Below are 14,591 nucleotides of genomic sequence, written 5' to 3'. Positions count from 1 at the left end.
AAAAAAAGAAAAAAAAAAAAGAAAAACCAACCAGAAATTTGCTTGTCTTGCACAACAGCTTCCCAAATGCAGTGCAGGCAATTAAAACTGCATTGCTTTTTCCTTGTGACAAAGATGATGTCTGCATGAGAAGCAGAACTCATCAATCTATTAATTGGTCTTGCAAATTTCACCCATTCTGGTTTTTACCTCCTCAGCCTCACCAGGTGATCTTCCCTTTGGATGCCTTACCTCTAGACTTCCCTGTAGTGATTTCCATTCTCATTTTCTCTTGCTCTTGCCATAAAAAAGATGGTTCTTTTTCCTTGGAGACAGGAAATAATTGCAACCTATGCACCAATTAGGGGTTTCAGCCACATTTTTTACAGGTCAACTGATTTTGAGCTCTTTAGAATTGCTGGCACCCACGTGTGCTTTGCCAGCATGGCATTTCTGCCAGGAGCCCCCAGTTCAAGGTAACGAAGGAGTGGTTACCTGGTGTTGTGGCAGTTCCTGCCCAAATCCTTTCCAAGGGGCTGGGAGGTAATCTACAGCTCTCTGCACTGGTAGCTGTGTTCAGATGCTTCCTGCACCTTCTGACTCCTGTAAGTCTGTGTGTCCATGTGTGTTCGTGTGTATGCATATTAACATTTGTATGTCTCTCTTCTGTTTGACTTCCAGGACCACTCATAAACTGGCTCCTACAGCCTGAGTGTGGGTTTTCTCATCACCATCTTCCCTGTTGTTTTTCTGCTGCATTCTCTGTGTGCTGCCAAATCATGTTGCACTGGCACAATACCATGAAATCCCAGTGGTATTTTCGTCCTGATTGTCACTGTGTATCTTAAAAGCATGCGCAGTGTGACAGAAGGAGACAAACCGCTCTGTCCGCTATGCCTGGGACTGCAGGCAGGTGGACTGGGGCCAGTAATGGAGGGCAGCAGTCAGCCCTTTGTTTCAGAATGTCTGATTTGAGACAGCACTGTGCAGCGCTGCTTATATTTGAAAAGGTTAGGTCTTTTTAGAGTTCAGAGGTGGTGGGTAAAGAAGGAAGTGCAATGCAAAGTCCTCTGATAGTATAAAGAATAAAAACCTTTGCCATCCTCTTCTCTATCAGCTTTTGGCATGCCGTCCCCATCCTCCCTCTGCTGAACACGAGGGTTCATCTGCTTCAAAGCAGAAGGGTTTTCTCCTCCCAGCTGAGCCCATTCAAACCAGAGGCTTTTTTCTGCAGTCCTTGTTTGCTGTCAGATCAAGGCCTGGATGTGTCAGCATGACATCCTCATCCCCCCCGCAAACTGCCGGAGGAGCAGGCCTTGGTGTCATGTTAACACAGCCGTGAAAGTAAGAATCAAGTTTCTGTTAGAAAGAGCTGTGGGTGCACAAGTAAACAGAGAGGTGCAAAAAAGGCAGTAGTATGTAGTTCTGTGTAGGTGCATTGCTCACCTGCTTCACACTATGCAAGAGGGGAATTGATGTTACTCCAGAATCTGCCAAGCTCTTAGCAATCATATCGCATTGTGTTGAGCAAGTGAACATTTCCAAGGCAGCATAGGTACACAAATGCTGACAGAAAGAACATGAAGTCTCTGTGCATTGAGCTGCACGGTAAGATCATCAGTGCCTTTGGTGCAGGTTTGAGAGGCATTCATTTAAATTCCTGTAAATATCTGGAAATCAGAAGGAAAGAAACATAGAAGGCTGTCGAAGCCTGCATGGGTGGAGGATTTAGTTTAGAGCCTGCACACAAAGTCCTGGCTTCACTGATGTGAGCAGAAATTCACTGCAATTGTTTAAGGCTTGATGAGGTATGTCTGTCTGGAGCATGAATATGTCTTATCCACCAGACAGTGTCCTAATGCTGCCTCTATGCAATACCAATATTACTTACATTACAGAAAATACATTTTTTTGAAAGAACAGCACTGTGGACTTGGGCGAAGAGAGTTGTATGCACAGAGTACACGAATGCCTATGGCTTATATTCATGCATGAATATTTCACGGGCGTGTTTATGTCTTATGGCATTTTCAGCCCTGCAGCACTGGGCCGTGGTAAGCTGAGATGGCAGGACAAAGGAAAAGGCTGCTGTGTGGCTAAAGCTTAGGACTGGGAACCACAAAATCCATGTGTATCCTTTGGTTCCCCCTATTTACATTCTTGTGTGGTTTGGGAGGAAAAGAATGTTCAGCTTTACTCTGCTTCATATTCTATTCTCTGTCAAATGGACAAATAAGAGCTACCTGCTCAGTGGAGACATCTCAGGGCTTCCTTAATGCCTCAAAAGATGCTTGACATTGATGGGATGCTGGGATTTGGAGTATGGAAAACACTGTAAGTTCCACATTGTACAATAGCCACACATGTGTGAGCTTCCACTCCCTGCTCTGAGAGTGCAGTAATGAAAGGGGGAGAGATAAGAGAAGTTCCAGGTCCAGGAGTGAGAAACAAGGACAGAATTATGAGAAGGTCTGGGAAGGATAAAAGGGATGTACTGTTTGCACAACTGATGCATGGTAGTGGAGGACATAGGCTGCGTACAGACCAGGCATACGTTGTTTGTTATTTTGTTTTGGATTTTTTTTCCCTTCTGTTCTTCACAATGTCATTATTAAAACCACAATACTATTGGCCTCCATCCTGCAGATTCATGGTGCTCAGCGGGGAGCAGGAGGTCAGCCTCTGGCATGGGTTTGACTGGAAGTAGCAGGAAGTAGCACACTGGGGAGAAGGAAGGGCTGAGGGCCTGGCCTGGCCCCCATTCACCATCTCCATGCTGGCTTCCTAGTGAGCAAGGCAGAGTGCATGGGGCTGATTGCGAGGCTTCGCGATCTTGAAGGTCTTTTCCAACTTGGTTGATTCTGTGAAAGGAACAGGAAAGACCTCTAGGTGCTTTCCATTACTGTGCATGAAAAGAAGGTGAAGCAGCGATACTGGTGGGCATCTCCACCTGACTGTCAGCTTGATCGGTGGCCAAACTGCTACAGCTCCTATGTTCCTGTCTGGCATGTGGTGGCTTCCCACAGGCATGGGAGTGTCCCACAGGGGCTGCAGAGCTGCAGGAATGAGCTCCGTCGCACCACGGCAGGCACAGACTGGTGTTTGCGGGGTTTTGTGCAGGACTGCCCTCATCAGCTGGCACCGAAAGGTGAGCTCCCTGTGTTCAAAACAGAAAGATGTAAAGTACTTTTTCAGCCATTTGGTAGCGTTGTCCATAGCCCTTGCTTTTTCCCATTGGACAGGTATAAATGGCTGCCTGAGAAGCTGGGGACATGCTTCTAGCCTTTTCCTGAACTGGTGTGAGGGAAGTGATTACCCTTCATTTTCGTGCAGCAGCATCCCTCTGCAACACATGGTTTTCTCCTTCAGTACCCAACAAAATGAATCCTGGGAGGGAAGGAAGGAATTTTGCAGACCTGCAGTTCAGAGGACTGAGCTTTTGAATGCATTCTCTGATTCCTTTTCAAGTCCCTGGCAAAAATGTCAGCAAGGTGGTGGCTGGGAGCTTCATGCCAGGAAGGGCAGACTGCCTTTTCAGCTTACGCTTTTTGAAGCATTGCTTTTATCTAGAGCCTCTGTCCCAATTCTCTATTGCTTCCCACTGCAAATGCTATCCTTGCTTGGTCCCATCGGGGTGCATATGACCAGAGTGATTCAGTGGCAGGACTGGCTTGAATGCTATAAAGATGCTGAGCAATTTTCTCCTAATTACTTTTAATAATTAGTGTCAGCTGGTTTTCATAAGATTTTCTACTTACGCAATTCTATGCCAGCAGAATCCACACAAAGGAACTTAAAATCAGGATGGTTAGACAAATAATTGTGGAAAAAGAAAAATTCAGAGGAAATTGTCAATAATTAATGAATGGCTAATTGACAAGATCTATTTTTCAGCACCTACCTGGCCTGATGTGTTCATCTACAGCAGGGGTGGTGGTTTCACGCTTTATCCAAATACTCATGTCCTTTGTTGTTAGCTGCTGTGTTTACAGGCAAGGATGCCCCCCCTTCCTTTCTGCACCTACAAGGACTGCCTGACCTGGCTTATGCATGTGGCACTTTGCAATAGCAGTGTGTGTTTGTGCAAATGCTGCCATTGGGCTGCACCTCTGGAGTCCACAGTCTCATCCAACATTTCCTGGGCTGGACCCAAGATATGTTCACAGGGCACAGAAATGCCTGTCTCTTTTCTTAATTTTTTTTTTTTTTCATTATTTTTTATTTATCATTCTTTTCCTGAGCTGGTGGGATGCAGGCAGGGGAAGCTGGGGAGCCATGCACCAGCACCCTTGCTCACTGCCAGGAAATCTACTCGTGCCAGCTCATCGCTCTGCAGCCAGCCCGCCTCAGCTGTTTTTTATTTTATTAGAGAATGTCACACTTTGACTCAGAGCTGGATGCTATGGGAATGATTGTTCCATTCAGCTGGTCCCAGCCTCCTGTCCCCATGCCAAGGCGTGGCGTTGCTGCAGCCTGTGCTTGCAAGGCGTTTCTGTGGGGCACATCTGTGCTTTGGGGTGACCTGTGCCTGCTTCCCCACAGTGTCCTCAGCTGTGGTAGGAAAATGGCCTCACGTGCAGTGACCTGTGCTAGATGAGCTCTTGGCACACGGTGAGGTGCTCAGCATCCTCAGGACCACCACCCTGCATTTGTGCAAGGCTGGAAGCTGCATCATTGTGCTTGAAGCAAGAACAAAGACACTGCATTTTGGCAGTAGGTACAGGGAGACTGTGCAGACCAGGTTCATCAGCTTGATCTCCTTTGTCGCCAGTGCACTCCAATGCTTTAGCTTAAATGGGCCAGTTTTCCAGCCTGCAGCAATGCGATGCTGCAGACTCCAAGTACCTTGCTCCATGGAGCCTAGCAGAGCACTGTCTTTTGTCAAGGTGTTTATTTCCCTGGGTGAAATTGCGCATTTGTCCTGGTGGCAGCTAGGGTATGTCCCTGCTTCCCCACCAGCCACAGAGCCTGTCTTGTTCCCCCGTGTGCACCTTGGCTCTGTTCTCAGCACTGGCTGAGATGATATCTGTCACATAGGATGAGAACTGATGTCCCTGTCCCCACAGCACCAGGGCCACAACATGGAGCAGCCCAAATGTGCTGCATCTACAGGAAAAGCTCACCTTGATCACAGTAAGAGCATTGCTGAAAATGTGTTTCCTGCTGGCATTTCTTCTAACTCTCTGTCAGAGATCTCTGTGGGAGCTCTTTCCAGGGGACCCCCTCACCCTATTTTGCTGTTCTTCTTGTTGTTCCCTTCCCACCCATCCCTTGCTTTGGGTCTCAGAGGCAAGATGCAATGAGCTGCCACTCTCCAACATTTTAATACATCATCTGATGAGGAGCTCCAGTGCAATGCTTATTTCCAATGCAGTATCATGCACCTTCATTACTGTGGCTTTCCCTTAAAAATAGCTTCTTATCCCCTTCACTGCCATTTTACTTCCATCTCATTATCTCCATTTCACCGACTCACCATACTGAAATAATTTGCTCTCCTGGAAATCACCAATGCTCACAGTTTTCTGGCTGCAGTGAGCTTTGCTTCATATTATTGAGTTTTTTCTCAGCTCCGTAACATTTTTTTTCTACTAGATATGCCAACATACATGACAATAAATTATTTAGTTAATGACAATTAGATCTCCTTGTTGTCAAATGAATGAAACGTGATGGTAAGCAGACTTCTCATGGATACATTAGTAGAGCCATGATACATACAACTTGTCTTCTTGCAGTGAAGTTGAATGTCTTCCTGCATATCAATAGTTCTGGACTCAGATAGAAAAATATCAGTGCCCCAAATGGGCTTGTGTCTTTCCATGGCCTTGCACTGACATGCGTACGCTGTCTCATGTTTTGATGTAGCCAGCCGTACTGGAAATCTGCTTGTATCCTCTGGATAAGTAGAGGAGTACACAGTTCCCTGGCAATGAGTTCGATAGGATTTTCCTTCCAGCACTGTATTCGCTCACATACTGTTTTTTAATGTTGTAAAAGTTGCTGTGTTTTTTCATCTCTTGAAGTAAGTAGACGGCAGTCTCCAATCAGCTGTTTGGCAGATGTTAACCAGAATCAGAGGTCCCAGCTCAAACAGCTACAGAAGGAAAATTCAATGAACATGAAATCAATACCAATAGCTGTGAGACACAGCAATGCACAGACGCTGTTTGATCCGTTCAAAAAACTCACGGGAGGAAAGGTGACATTCTCCAAGAGTAGAAGTAGTGATGTTTCTCATTCTGTAAGGGGTTTTGGTTTCTTATGTTTGCTATTGCAAACATTGATTTCTGCTTTTTACAATTTTTTTACAACTTTTTCCCCTTGTTGCTTCCTTATATTTTGCTGCTGTTTTGAAAAACTGCATTTAAGCTGAAGGGTTTTTTTTCTGTATTTTTTTCTCCCCACTTTTATTCCCCGTTAAGCCAGAGAATGAGCAAGGTCGTAGAACTTCTCTAGAAAAGTTCACTCGCAGCGTGGTAAGTTCTTTTTCTTCTCCCTCCTCCCTTTCTTCAGAACTCCATTTTTCATTGGGGGGAATGCGGATGCTTATCTTTTTATTTCAACTTTATGTTTGCAGATAGCATCTTTGCGGCTTCTCTTTTAGTATCGTAGCTCATCTAAATAGCAACTCTAAAAACGGGGTGGGTGAGGAGCAGAATTCCATCACAGTGCTCATTCCAGCTAATCATCACTGCAAAAGCAAATTGATTTGTGTCCAGAATTAAATGGATGGATGTCTTTTTGCTGTGTGCCCACTACAGCATTTGTCCTGGCTTTTCCTTGCGCAGAGATTCAGAAGAGCATGATTCTAGTAGCACCATTTCAACAGTATCCATACTGACCTCCATGCATGAGTCTTGCTGCCATGTGTATATATATACATACATAGCCACCCACTACACTGCAGCCGCTCCCTCTGTTGCCCCCATTTGTCAATACTCATGTAAGTAGTGATGTTGGAACGTGACACTGTTAAACCTCTTACATAATGGGATGGTGAGACTTCAAGGCCAGTGGGCAGAGGTCCTCTCCTCTCGTCCTTCACCAATCTCTGATCTTCAGCTACTTGGGCCCTAATGATCTTCTAGAGAATGAGGGCAGTTCTTGGCTTCCTTCTGCTCCCAGTGTTGTGCATGTATCCTGGGGTGTCCCCCTCTTGCAGTAGCACAGCTGTCTTGGTGGGAAGGGCTGGCACAGGTAGGGGAAGGGTGCAGGATGGGATCAGCAGCATTCAAGGAGCAGCAGGGAGCTAGCACTGAAGATATATCAACAAGTTGTTCTGGTGTTGTTTAATATCAAGTATGTTTTGACTTGATATGCCATGCAGTTTTGGCATACTGCTGTGATATTCAGCTTTATAACAAAGATGTTGGACTGTGTATGTATAGTACATATGCTTTTATTTGCGTGTCTCTATGTATTTATGTATATTAATATATATACATGTTATATACGTAACACACTGTATAAATATGAAACATTTGTACATCCAGATAGAAAAGGGGAAACTGCAGGTAAGTGTGAGCTATCATATAGCAGATAAACCTGGAGGGGTTCTTTCTGATGCACACACAAACCAAATACAGAGCTTTGTAGTATATGTCTGGCAGACTTCCTGAGGAATGTATTTATATAGCTAATGCATATGCACACATTTGAAGCATGTTGATACAAAATATATCACTGTGCCCATCTGCATATTTACTGCTTTGTAAGAGTTTGCCAGAAAGAGGAACAGGCGAGTTGGGTTTTTTTTTGTTGTTTTTTTTTTTAAATAAACTATGCCGATATATTTACACTGAGTAGCAAATTCTGCTCCCAGATTCGCCATTCAAGCTTTGAGAAGTCCTCAAAAGTACATGGGCAGCACAGCAGTAGGTAGACATAGCAGTCCCTGACCAGTTCAGCCCTATGCTTGGCTCCTGGCTGTGGAGTCAGAGGTGCAAAGCTGGACTGGCTCTTCTATGTGCACCAAGGGACGGGTCGGCCTCGGGGAGCCGCACTCACTCTGGGCAATGCATTGCAGATCTGACAGTCTGTTGCACCAGAGCACTTACTAATCCACCTCATTTAAAAAATGATGGCACTGCACACGGTGGCAGGTTTATCTTATTACAATTTTCCTTTCGAATATAGCAAGGATTGACATTATGAAAGCAGAGTTAGCCTGTCTTCTTGCTCAAGTGAAGATAAATGACATCATAAAAATCAGACATCATGTATCATATATGTTATAAATAATACTTGTTACTGAGGTAATAACTTAATTTTAAAGACATACACACATACAAATCCATATATCTACATCTCTCTCTTCTGTCATATCTGATCATCTTACTAATTAAAAGGAGCCTGCTATACTATTTTTAGCTATGCAGTCTCAGCCTAGCTGTTTAAACCACAGTAGTTTCCCATCTGCTTTAGAAATGATTTAATAATCAGACAGAAGCTTAGTTCTTGTAAGCTGAGATGATCCTTCAGAGCTAAGAGTGGAAGGAAAATATATTTTATGAGTTCGGTTAGGGAAACCACTGGTGTTGTTGTCTCATAAAGGAAGCTACCAAGTTTCTTCCTAACTTGTGCTGGTGGCCATTTAATTGAAGGGGAAACAAGAGTATTTATTTTTATTTTCCTTTGCACCTTCGTTGCACCTTGCATCCTGAGTTCTCTCTTTAAAGCAGCAGTGGTTACTCAGCAATAACAGGGATTATGGGGATACTGACCTCAGCAGGTAACTTCAAGTGATAAACCTGGGCGTGATATTCTGACTTGATTTTGAACTTTTTAAAATCACATTATTCCAAGGAAGGAATATCTCTCTTAAATAAACTGGTGTTAAATTTTCCAACTCGGTATTGAGGCACTGACCCAGTACTGAGCACATCTCTGCATTTTATTCCCAGCTGGCACTTGTTTGTGAACAAAAGCCATGCACAGGGCTTTTGGGAGTGCCAGAGTTCTCAATTTCTATGCTTTAAGAATGTTGCCAGATATTGGATATAACGTTTGTTTGGAATTGCCGTAACTTCTGTCTGAACCATTTGACATCACATGCTGTTAGTTGTTGTGTTCCTGGGCCGAGAAAGCTCTGTACTTGAATAAGATGAAAAAGTTCCTGCTTTTCTCTTCCATCAATGGAATATGAGAGAAGAGTGATAGGACCTGGCAGCTCCCAGGAGAAACCAGCAGCTGCTATGGGGGGCCAAAAATGCAAATGCCAGACTTTGAGCTACATATTGGAGTCTCTGGGATATCTCTTACCTGTGTTTTCTTTGCCCTACCTGCTTCCTCAAGCAGTAGTTGATCACTGCAGCATATGCTCTGGCATGATTTGTAGAGGCACATCATAGCTGCTTGCAACCTATGCTTGCATATGGTAAACTACAGCCTGTATTTTATCTTTCATTGTTACAGTTCGTAAGAAGTGAAATGTTTAATAGGAAAAGGAGCCCTCTTGGTAACTTTTAAGGGAAATGCGAGTATGCAGTGAGACTAAGAGACTCAGGAAATTTACTTTAAATTCAGAGTAGTAGAAGATATCAGGTACAGAAGAGAGATGCACTATGAAATGTATCCAAGGAATTGGGGAGTATTTCCAAGTGGTAAATTAAACACATTGCAGAAAGAATGAGGTGAAAGAAGAGGTGGTCTGTGTTTGGCTTACACGGGGATTGGGCTGTAGGTTAAGAATGGAAGAATAGAACTTCTCTAATGAGCTTTCATTTAAAGAACCTTAGGCATTATGAATGGAGCATCTTGTACAGGACAGCAAGTCAATGAAGACCAAGGATTGTCTCCGTTCTCAGACACAGGTGAATAACTGAATCGACAGAGGGGCTCAGCTTCATTAGGCGTACGAGACAGAACTGCAGGAGGCAGCAGGCAGGGGCTGGTCAGCAGGAGCTGCTTCAAGTCCATGAGGTAGCAGCAGTTGATGTTTGCATTCTCATCCAGGAGCCTTGCAGATAGAGTCCCATACATAATTCCCTGGTGACTGTGAAGCCAGTGTCCTTCCATGTTTTCCTATGGAAGAATGAGTTTTCTAAGAATGTTACTGGAGAGCCTGTATTTTATATTTGTTTTGCATATTTGATATAATTTCTGCCTGATGTCTGAAGTGCACTCCTTCTTGCAGTGATTCAACCAGTATTTTCACAATAGCACTTCCTCCACTTCAGTTTTCTGGTATCTCTTAGTGATTTCATGCTGAACTGTCCTTGGCTTAGGCCTGTATGTGCATCCCAATTCAGCATGGTGAAGATACTGTTCTCTGCAAAACCTCAAGTCCCATGCTCAGTCCATTTTTATCTATTCCCTTGCATTATGCAGCTACGATAGCCTCATTGTCTATCCTGCCTGTGTGGCTGTTCCTTCCCAGATGCTCTCAGCAGTGTTCTCCTCCAGTTATGTCTTGTTTCCCCTGCTCTCACTTTCCTGTATTCCCAATCCTCGACTGCATCCTTTGGCCACTGCTACTGGCCCATGCTGTTCAGAACTGTGTGTCTTCTCGTTTTGTCTGCTGTTGGATCAAAGTCCAAGTCACACTCTGACTCTCCTGGTCCTTATTCTTAATTCATGAGTATGAAGTCACGCATGTAAAATGTATCAGTAAGGTCTTACCTTCCTCATGTGAACTGTATATTTTGTGCAGCTGTATGTCACTGTGATGTGTTACAAATACTAACCATGAACACAGTTCACGGGATAGGACTCTAGGAGGAATTGCTCCCTGATATCATCATTTCTCTCTTTTCAGCTGGCTCCTTGATAATGTCATAGAACTGTCATACACTTACCAGCTTTTCTACTTTTTCACTTTCACAGCTCTACGTAATTGCATAAATAGATAACTGCATTTGTGGGAATGGGAAGCATTCATGACCTGCAATATAATAAAGCCAAAAGTTTAAGCCATTATGGCTAGAAAATACAGTGAGATAAAGTGTGGATAGTAGAAGGTGATACCCTGAAATGCTGATGAAATGGGTGTCAGGAACAGACAGTTAGAAGGGAAGGATGTAGGAATGGATGCTAAAGCTTCTTAGATTTGGCACCAAGAAAAGCCATCTGGAAAAAGGATTATTTTTATCTTTGGATGTTGTCTTACTTAAAAAGAAAATTTGCTTGTTCCAGTATTCAAATCATTAACAAATACTGTGTCTACTGGGAAAAGATTCTTGCGTTCTGTAGGTGTGGGAAGCACCGGAACATACGTGAAGCATGAGGGGACCCAGTGCGCACTGACAACTTGCCTGTTATGTGGAGTAACCAGTCAGTGGCTAGCCCGCTTAGGGCCGCATGCCTGGGGCGTAAGTGCACGTACTGAAAGGTGTCTGCATGCTCGTGTGCACTACATCTGTTCCTGGTATCCACATAGTGCCCTACCTGTACAATGTGTGGGCTGGATAGGTTTATGCTGCACGCTCAGTTCAGGAAATGGCGGGTTGCATGTATTGCATGTACATTGTATTATCTATTCGGTATGCAGGTCTACTTCAAAAGATAAGTATTCTTCATTTCTCATGGGTAAGTTACTCTTCACTTCCCATCCTTAAAATGCTGCTGTGTGGTTCTGCTGGCACAGGATGGCCACTGCATTGGCCCCAGAGGACGCTGCTCCTGCGCTGGGTGAGTGATCCCTGCATGCACCATCTTTGGGATACTTCTGAATGAAAGGCCCTATTTGGAGTTCAGGATATGCTTACTATTCATTTACTGCTTTTTATTCCAGCTGCATACAAATTCGGGAAGATAAAACTACCTTCCACATGCTGCAGTTACTGAATCATGACCTCAGCAAGGAGTTCTGGGGAGAGGGCTTGGGCCCTTCTGTGATTTCAGCCAGGCTGATATTCTAGCACCAACAGGCAGCATCTTTCAAGAAGGCACACTGTAGCAGGGATGGGCTGACACCTAGAAGGGCCCTGTAAAACAACCAGATGAGGACACATTTTAAGGCAGGTTCTCAAACACCACTGAGCTGCACTTGCCCAGGAAGTTCTCTACTGGACACGATCTGGGCTATATGCCCCATGCAGCACCATGGTGAGCAATTGGCACTGGAGCTGTGTGGTCTCTTAAGACCCTCCCTCCACAGACTGCTTGAACTAATGCCAAAATGGGCCCTAACACATTCTTAGATACTAATGCTTCCCAGCAGAATAGGGGTGTATCGACCTTCCCGGTGCTGCTGGGAAGGCAGAGGAGAGCTCCAGCATTCGTGGAGCTGCTTGAGGAGGAGGTGAGTACTGGGATCATATATGTTCCTTGTTTGTTTTACATGTAGTGGTGCACCAGGGATTCTGAAAGCAAAGTGTAGCATCTACTTATAAAGCATGGGAAAATCTCAAAAAATAAGGCAGCTTAGGCACCTTGGTACCAGCAGCAGGCTCGTGCTGCACCATGTTGGGGTGACTCTTGAGATGGTGCTGGTGGCAATGGGTGAGCATCCTGCACGCTGCTGTTGTGCTTGCCCTCTACAGCAGCTCCAGTGATCAGTCTGTGTCAGCGTGGAATTGATGGTCTTGTCCGTTACAGTTTGTATGCTTCTTTAAGTGATATCTGTTCATACTTTGTGTTTATTTTGCATTGAACTAAGCTATTTTCCTTTATTGTTTATGTTTTTAACTCTGTTTTGTACTTAACTTCGTTAATTTGTGTTGCTTATTTTATGTTTTCAGTGTATATTTTCATGAGAAAAAAAGTCTAATAAAAGAATTTTTTTTAAATGACACTAGAATAAGATTTCCCCAAGATCTACTCTAACACTGAAAATCAAGGCTAGGGCCTTGGAAATCTTCTCCTTCGGGAGTTAGGGTTGGTGGCAGGACGCTGCCTGCCCACCCCCAGAGTTCTCAAAGTACAGTAGCTAGAAGTTACAGAATTGTGTGGTGCCTGTCAGCATGTGAAAAAGCTCAAATTGCAGCTGGTGGGAGATTTTCTCACCTCCAGTGGTGCACAGAGCAGCTCCAGTCCTCTGCTGCGGTCTTACAGAGGGATGGGGATGTACTACTCCCTGGGAGATGACCTCTTCCCCAGGAAAGTGATCCTTCTGGTTGGGGAAGGAACAGCACCAGGGGGCAGAAGGGGATGGAGAGCAATCAGTGGAGTCAGCTGTAGCAGAGCCCTAAATGGGTGGGTGAAGAGCACAGAGTGGAGTGGCACAACAGTGCTTGGTTTGTGTTGCTGTGGTAAAGAGTTGAGCACCAGAAGCGTCCCACATGCTTCCTCGGCCTCACTACTGTGGACAAACATCACCTGTTGTTAAGGTAAGTGCCTGATGGGGTGCATGGGAGTGCTGGCCTGTGCATGCTGCTGGTGGTGAACGACTGCATGTTGTGCACGTGAGCTGCGCTGTGTGCTGGGCACAGCATCCCACTTGTGTGAAACCACAGGTATGGGACAAAACTAAACTGTTTACTTACAAAAAAAAGATAGTTCACAGCCCTTGCCTTCTCTCTTACTGGGCCAAGTGCTGGCTTTGGTAGAGGAAAGAAAAGAGCAAGGTGGAAAGTGGTGGCTCATATAAGAGATTTGAAAGGAGATCTGCCTTGTTTTTCTGTCAATCCCAGATGGGTTTTTTTCCCCTCTTATTTGCTTTTTGTCTGTGTTAAGTTGCTGAATTCTGCTTCATTCAGATAATTGCTAATTGCATTTTATATTTGAGTTTTGTAGCTGCTCGGCCATAGAAGGTGCTGTGTACATCCAGCAGCCTGTGGGTCACTTCAGCAGGCTGTGGTGAGAGCCCTGCTAGTCCCAGGGGCCAGCTGGTCCCCTCCCAGGCACATGGTTGAGCAGGAGGGTGACCCCGGAGCTTGGAAACCACCTTCTGGGGGGAAATTTCAGAAGGTTTATTAAGAATTCCCTGACTTTTTCCTTAGGTTACTCCAGATTGTGCTCTGTATGACAGAGTAAAAGAAGTGCTGTAGTGTGCTGAGCTCAAGACATTGTGCTTTGTCAGCAAAGCTTAGGTGAAACTTCTGGAAAAAAGGCAGGAGCAGTAGACATTTTTGATGCAGTGGGGAAAGGAGAGCTAGAAATGTGGGCCAGGAGCTGCCTTCCTGCTAAACAAGGACACGTGGAAGGAAAAAGATCGTTTATCTTGGCTGAGCCCTTTTAAAGAAAATGTGAGGTCTTTTGTAATGACATAAAACTTCATCTACCTGTCAGTGATCTCACTGAGGGAATCCTGACCCAATGCCAGATCAGACCCAAAAGGACCCTTGAAGTTCTCTGGCATACTTTGCACCCAGCTATGTTGTAGATACCCAAGATACAGGGATGTGTCTTACCCCGGCCATCTGAGGTGACATGGGCCAACCTCGCTTGTCAGCTGGCCACTCCACTGCAGGGGCACTTCTTTCCAGAGATGCTGAAGCATGTCACATGAGCTGGGGGTTATGTTGTATCTGTCTGGTGAAAAGCCAAGGATAACACTCCAAAATGTGCTGTGTCTCCTTCTGGACCTCGTGCTACAGAAGCACGGGAAGATCGAAAAGAAGCAGAAATAAGAGGGGCCAGTTGGTATATCTTTGAGAAGAGAATCCCAAATCAGGTGCCCACATCCCAGTAACATTCAGCCTGCAGATGCTCACCCCATTCAGGCCCCG

At 44.8% G+C, this 14,591-nt stretch overlaps 1 protein-coding gene across 5 annotated transcripts in view; it reads left to right on the top strand.

Annotated features, from left to right (window-relative positions):
- The window catches only part of RGS6 (regulator of G protein signaling 6), a 232,202-nt gene that overhangs the window by 215,886 nt on the left and 1,725 nt on the right, over window positions 1-14,591 (top strand). For 4 of the 5 annotated variants that reach the window (XM_031553560.1, XM_031553561.1, XM_031553562.1 and 1 more), the window contains one exon: window positions 6,405-8,705. The exons of the other annotated variant lie outside the window; for it this stretch is intronic. In XM_031553560.1, the coding sequence (XP_031409420.1) occupies window positions 6,405-6,563 (159 nt within the window). In that variant the 3' untranslated portion in view covers window positions 6,564-8,705. Of the gene's footprint in view, window positions 1-6,404; window positions 8,706-14,591 lie in introns of those variants that run through there. 5 annotated transcript variants of the gene reach the window in all.

Source organism: Meleagris gallopavo, chromosome 5, assembly GCF_000146605.3.
Source record: "Meleagris gallopavo isolate NT-WF06-2002-E0010 breed Aviagen turkey brand Nicholas breeding stock chromosome 5, Turkey_5.1, whole genome shotgun sequence".
Taxonomy (NCBI): domain Eukaryota; kingdom Metazoa; phylum Chordata; class Aves; order Galliformes; family Phasianidae; genus Meleagris; species Meleagris gallopavo.
This window is presented reverse-complemented; position numbering and strand designations above follow the sequence as displayed.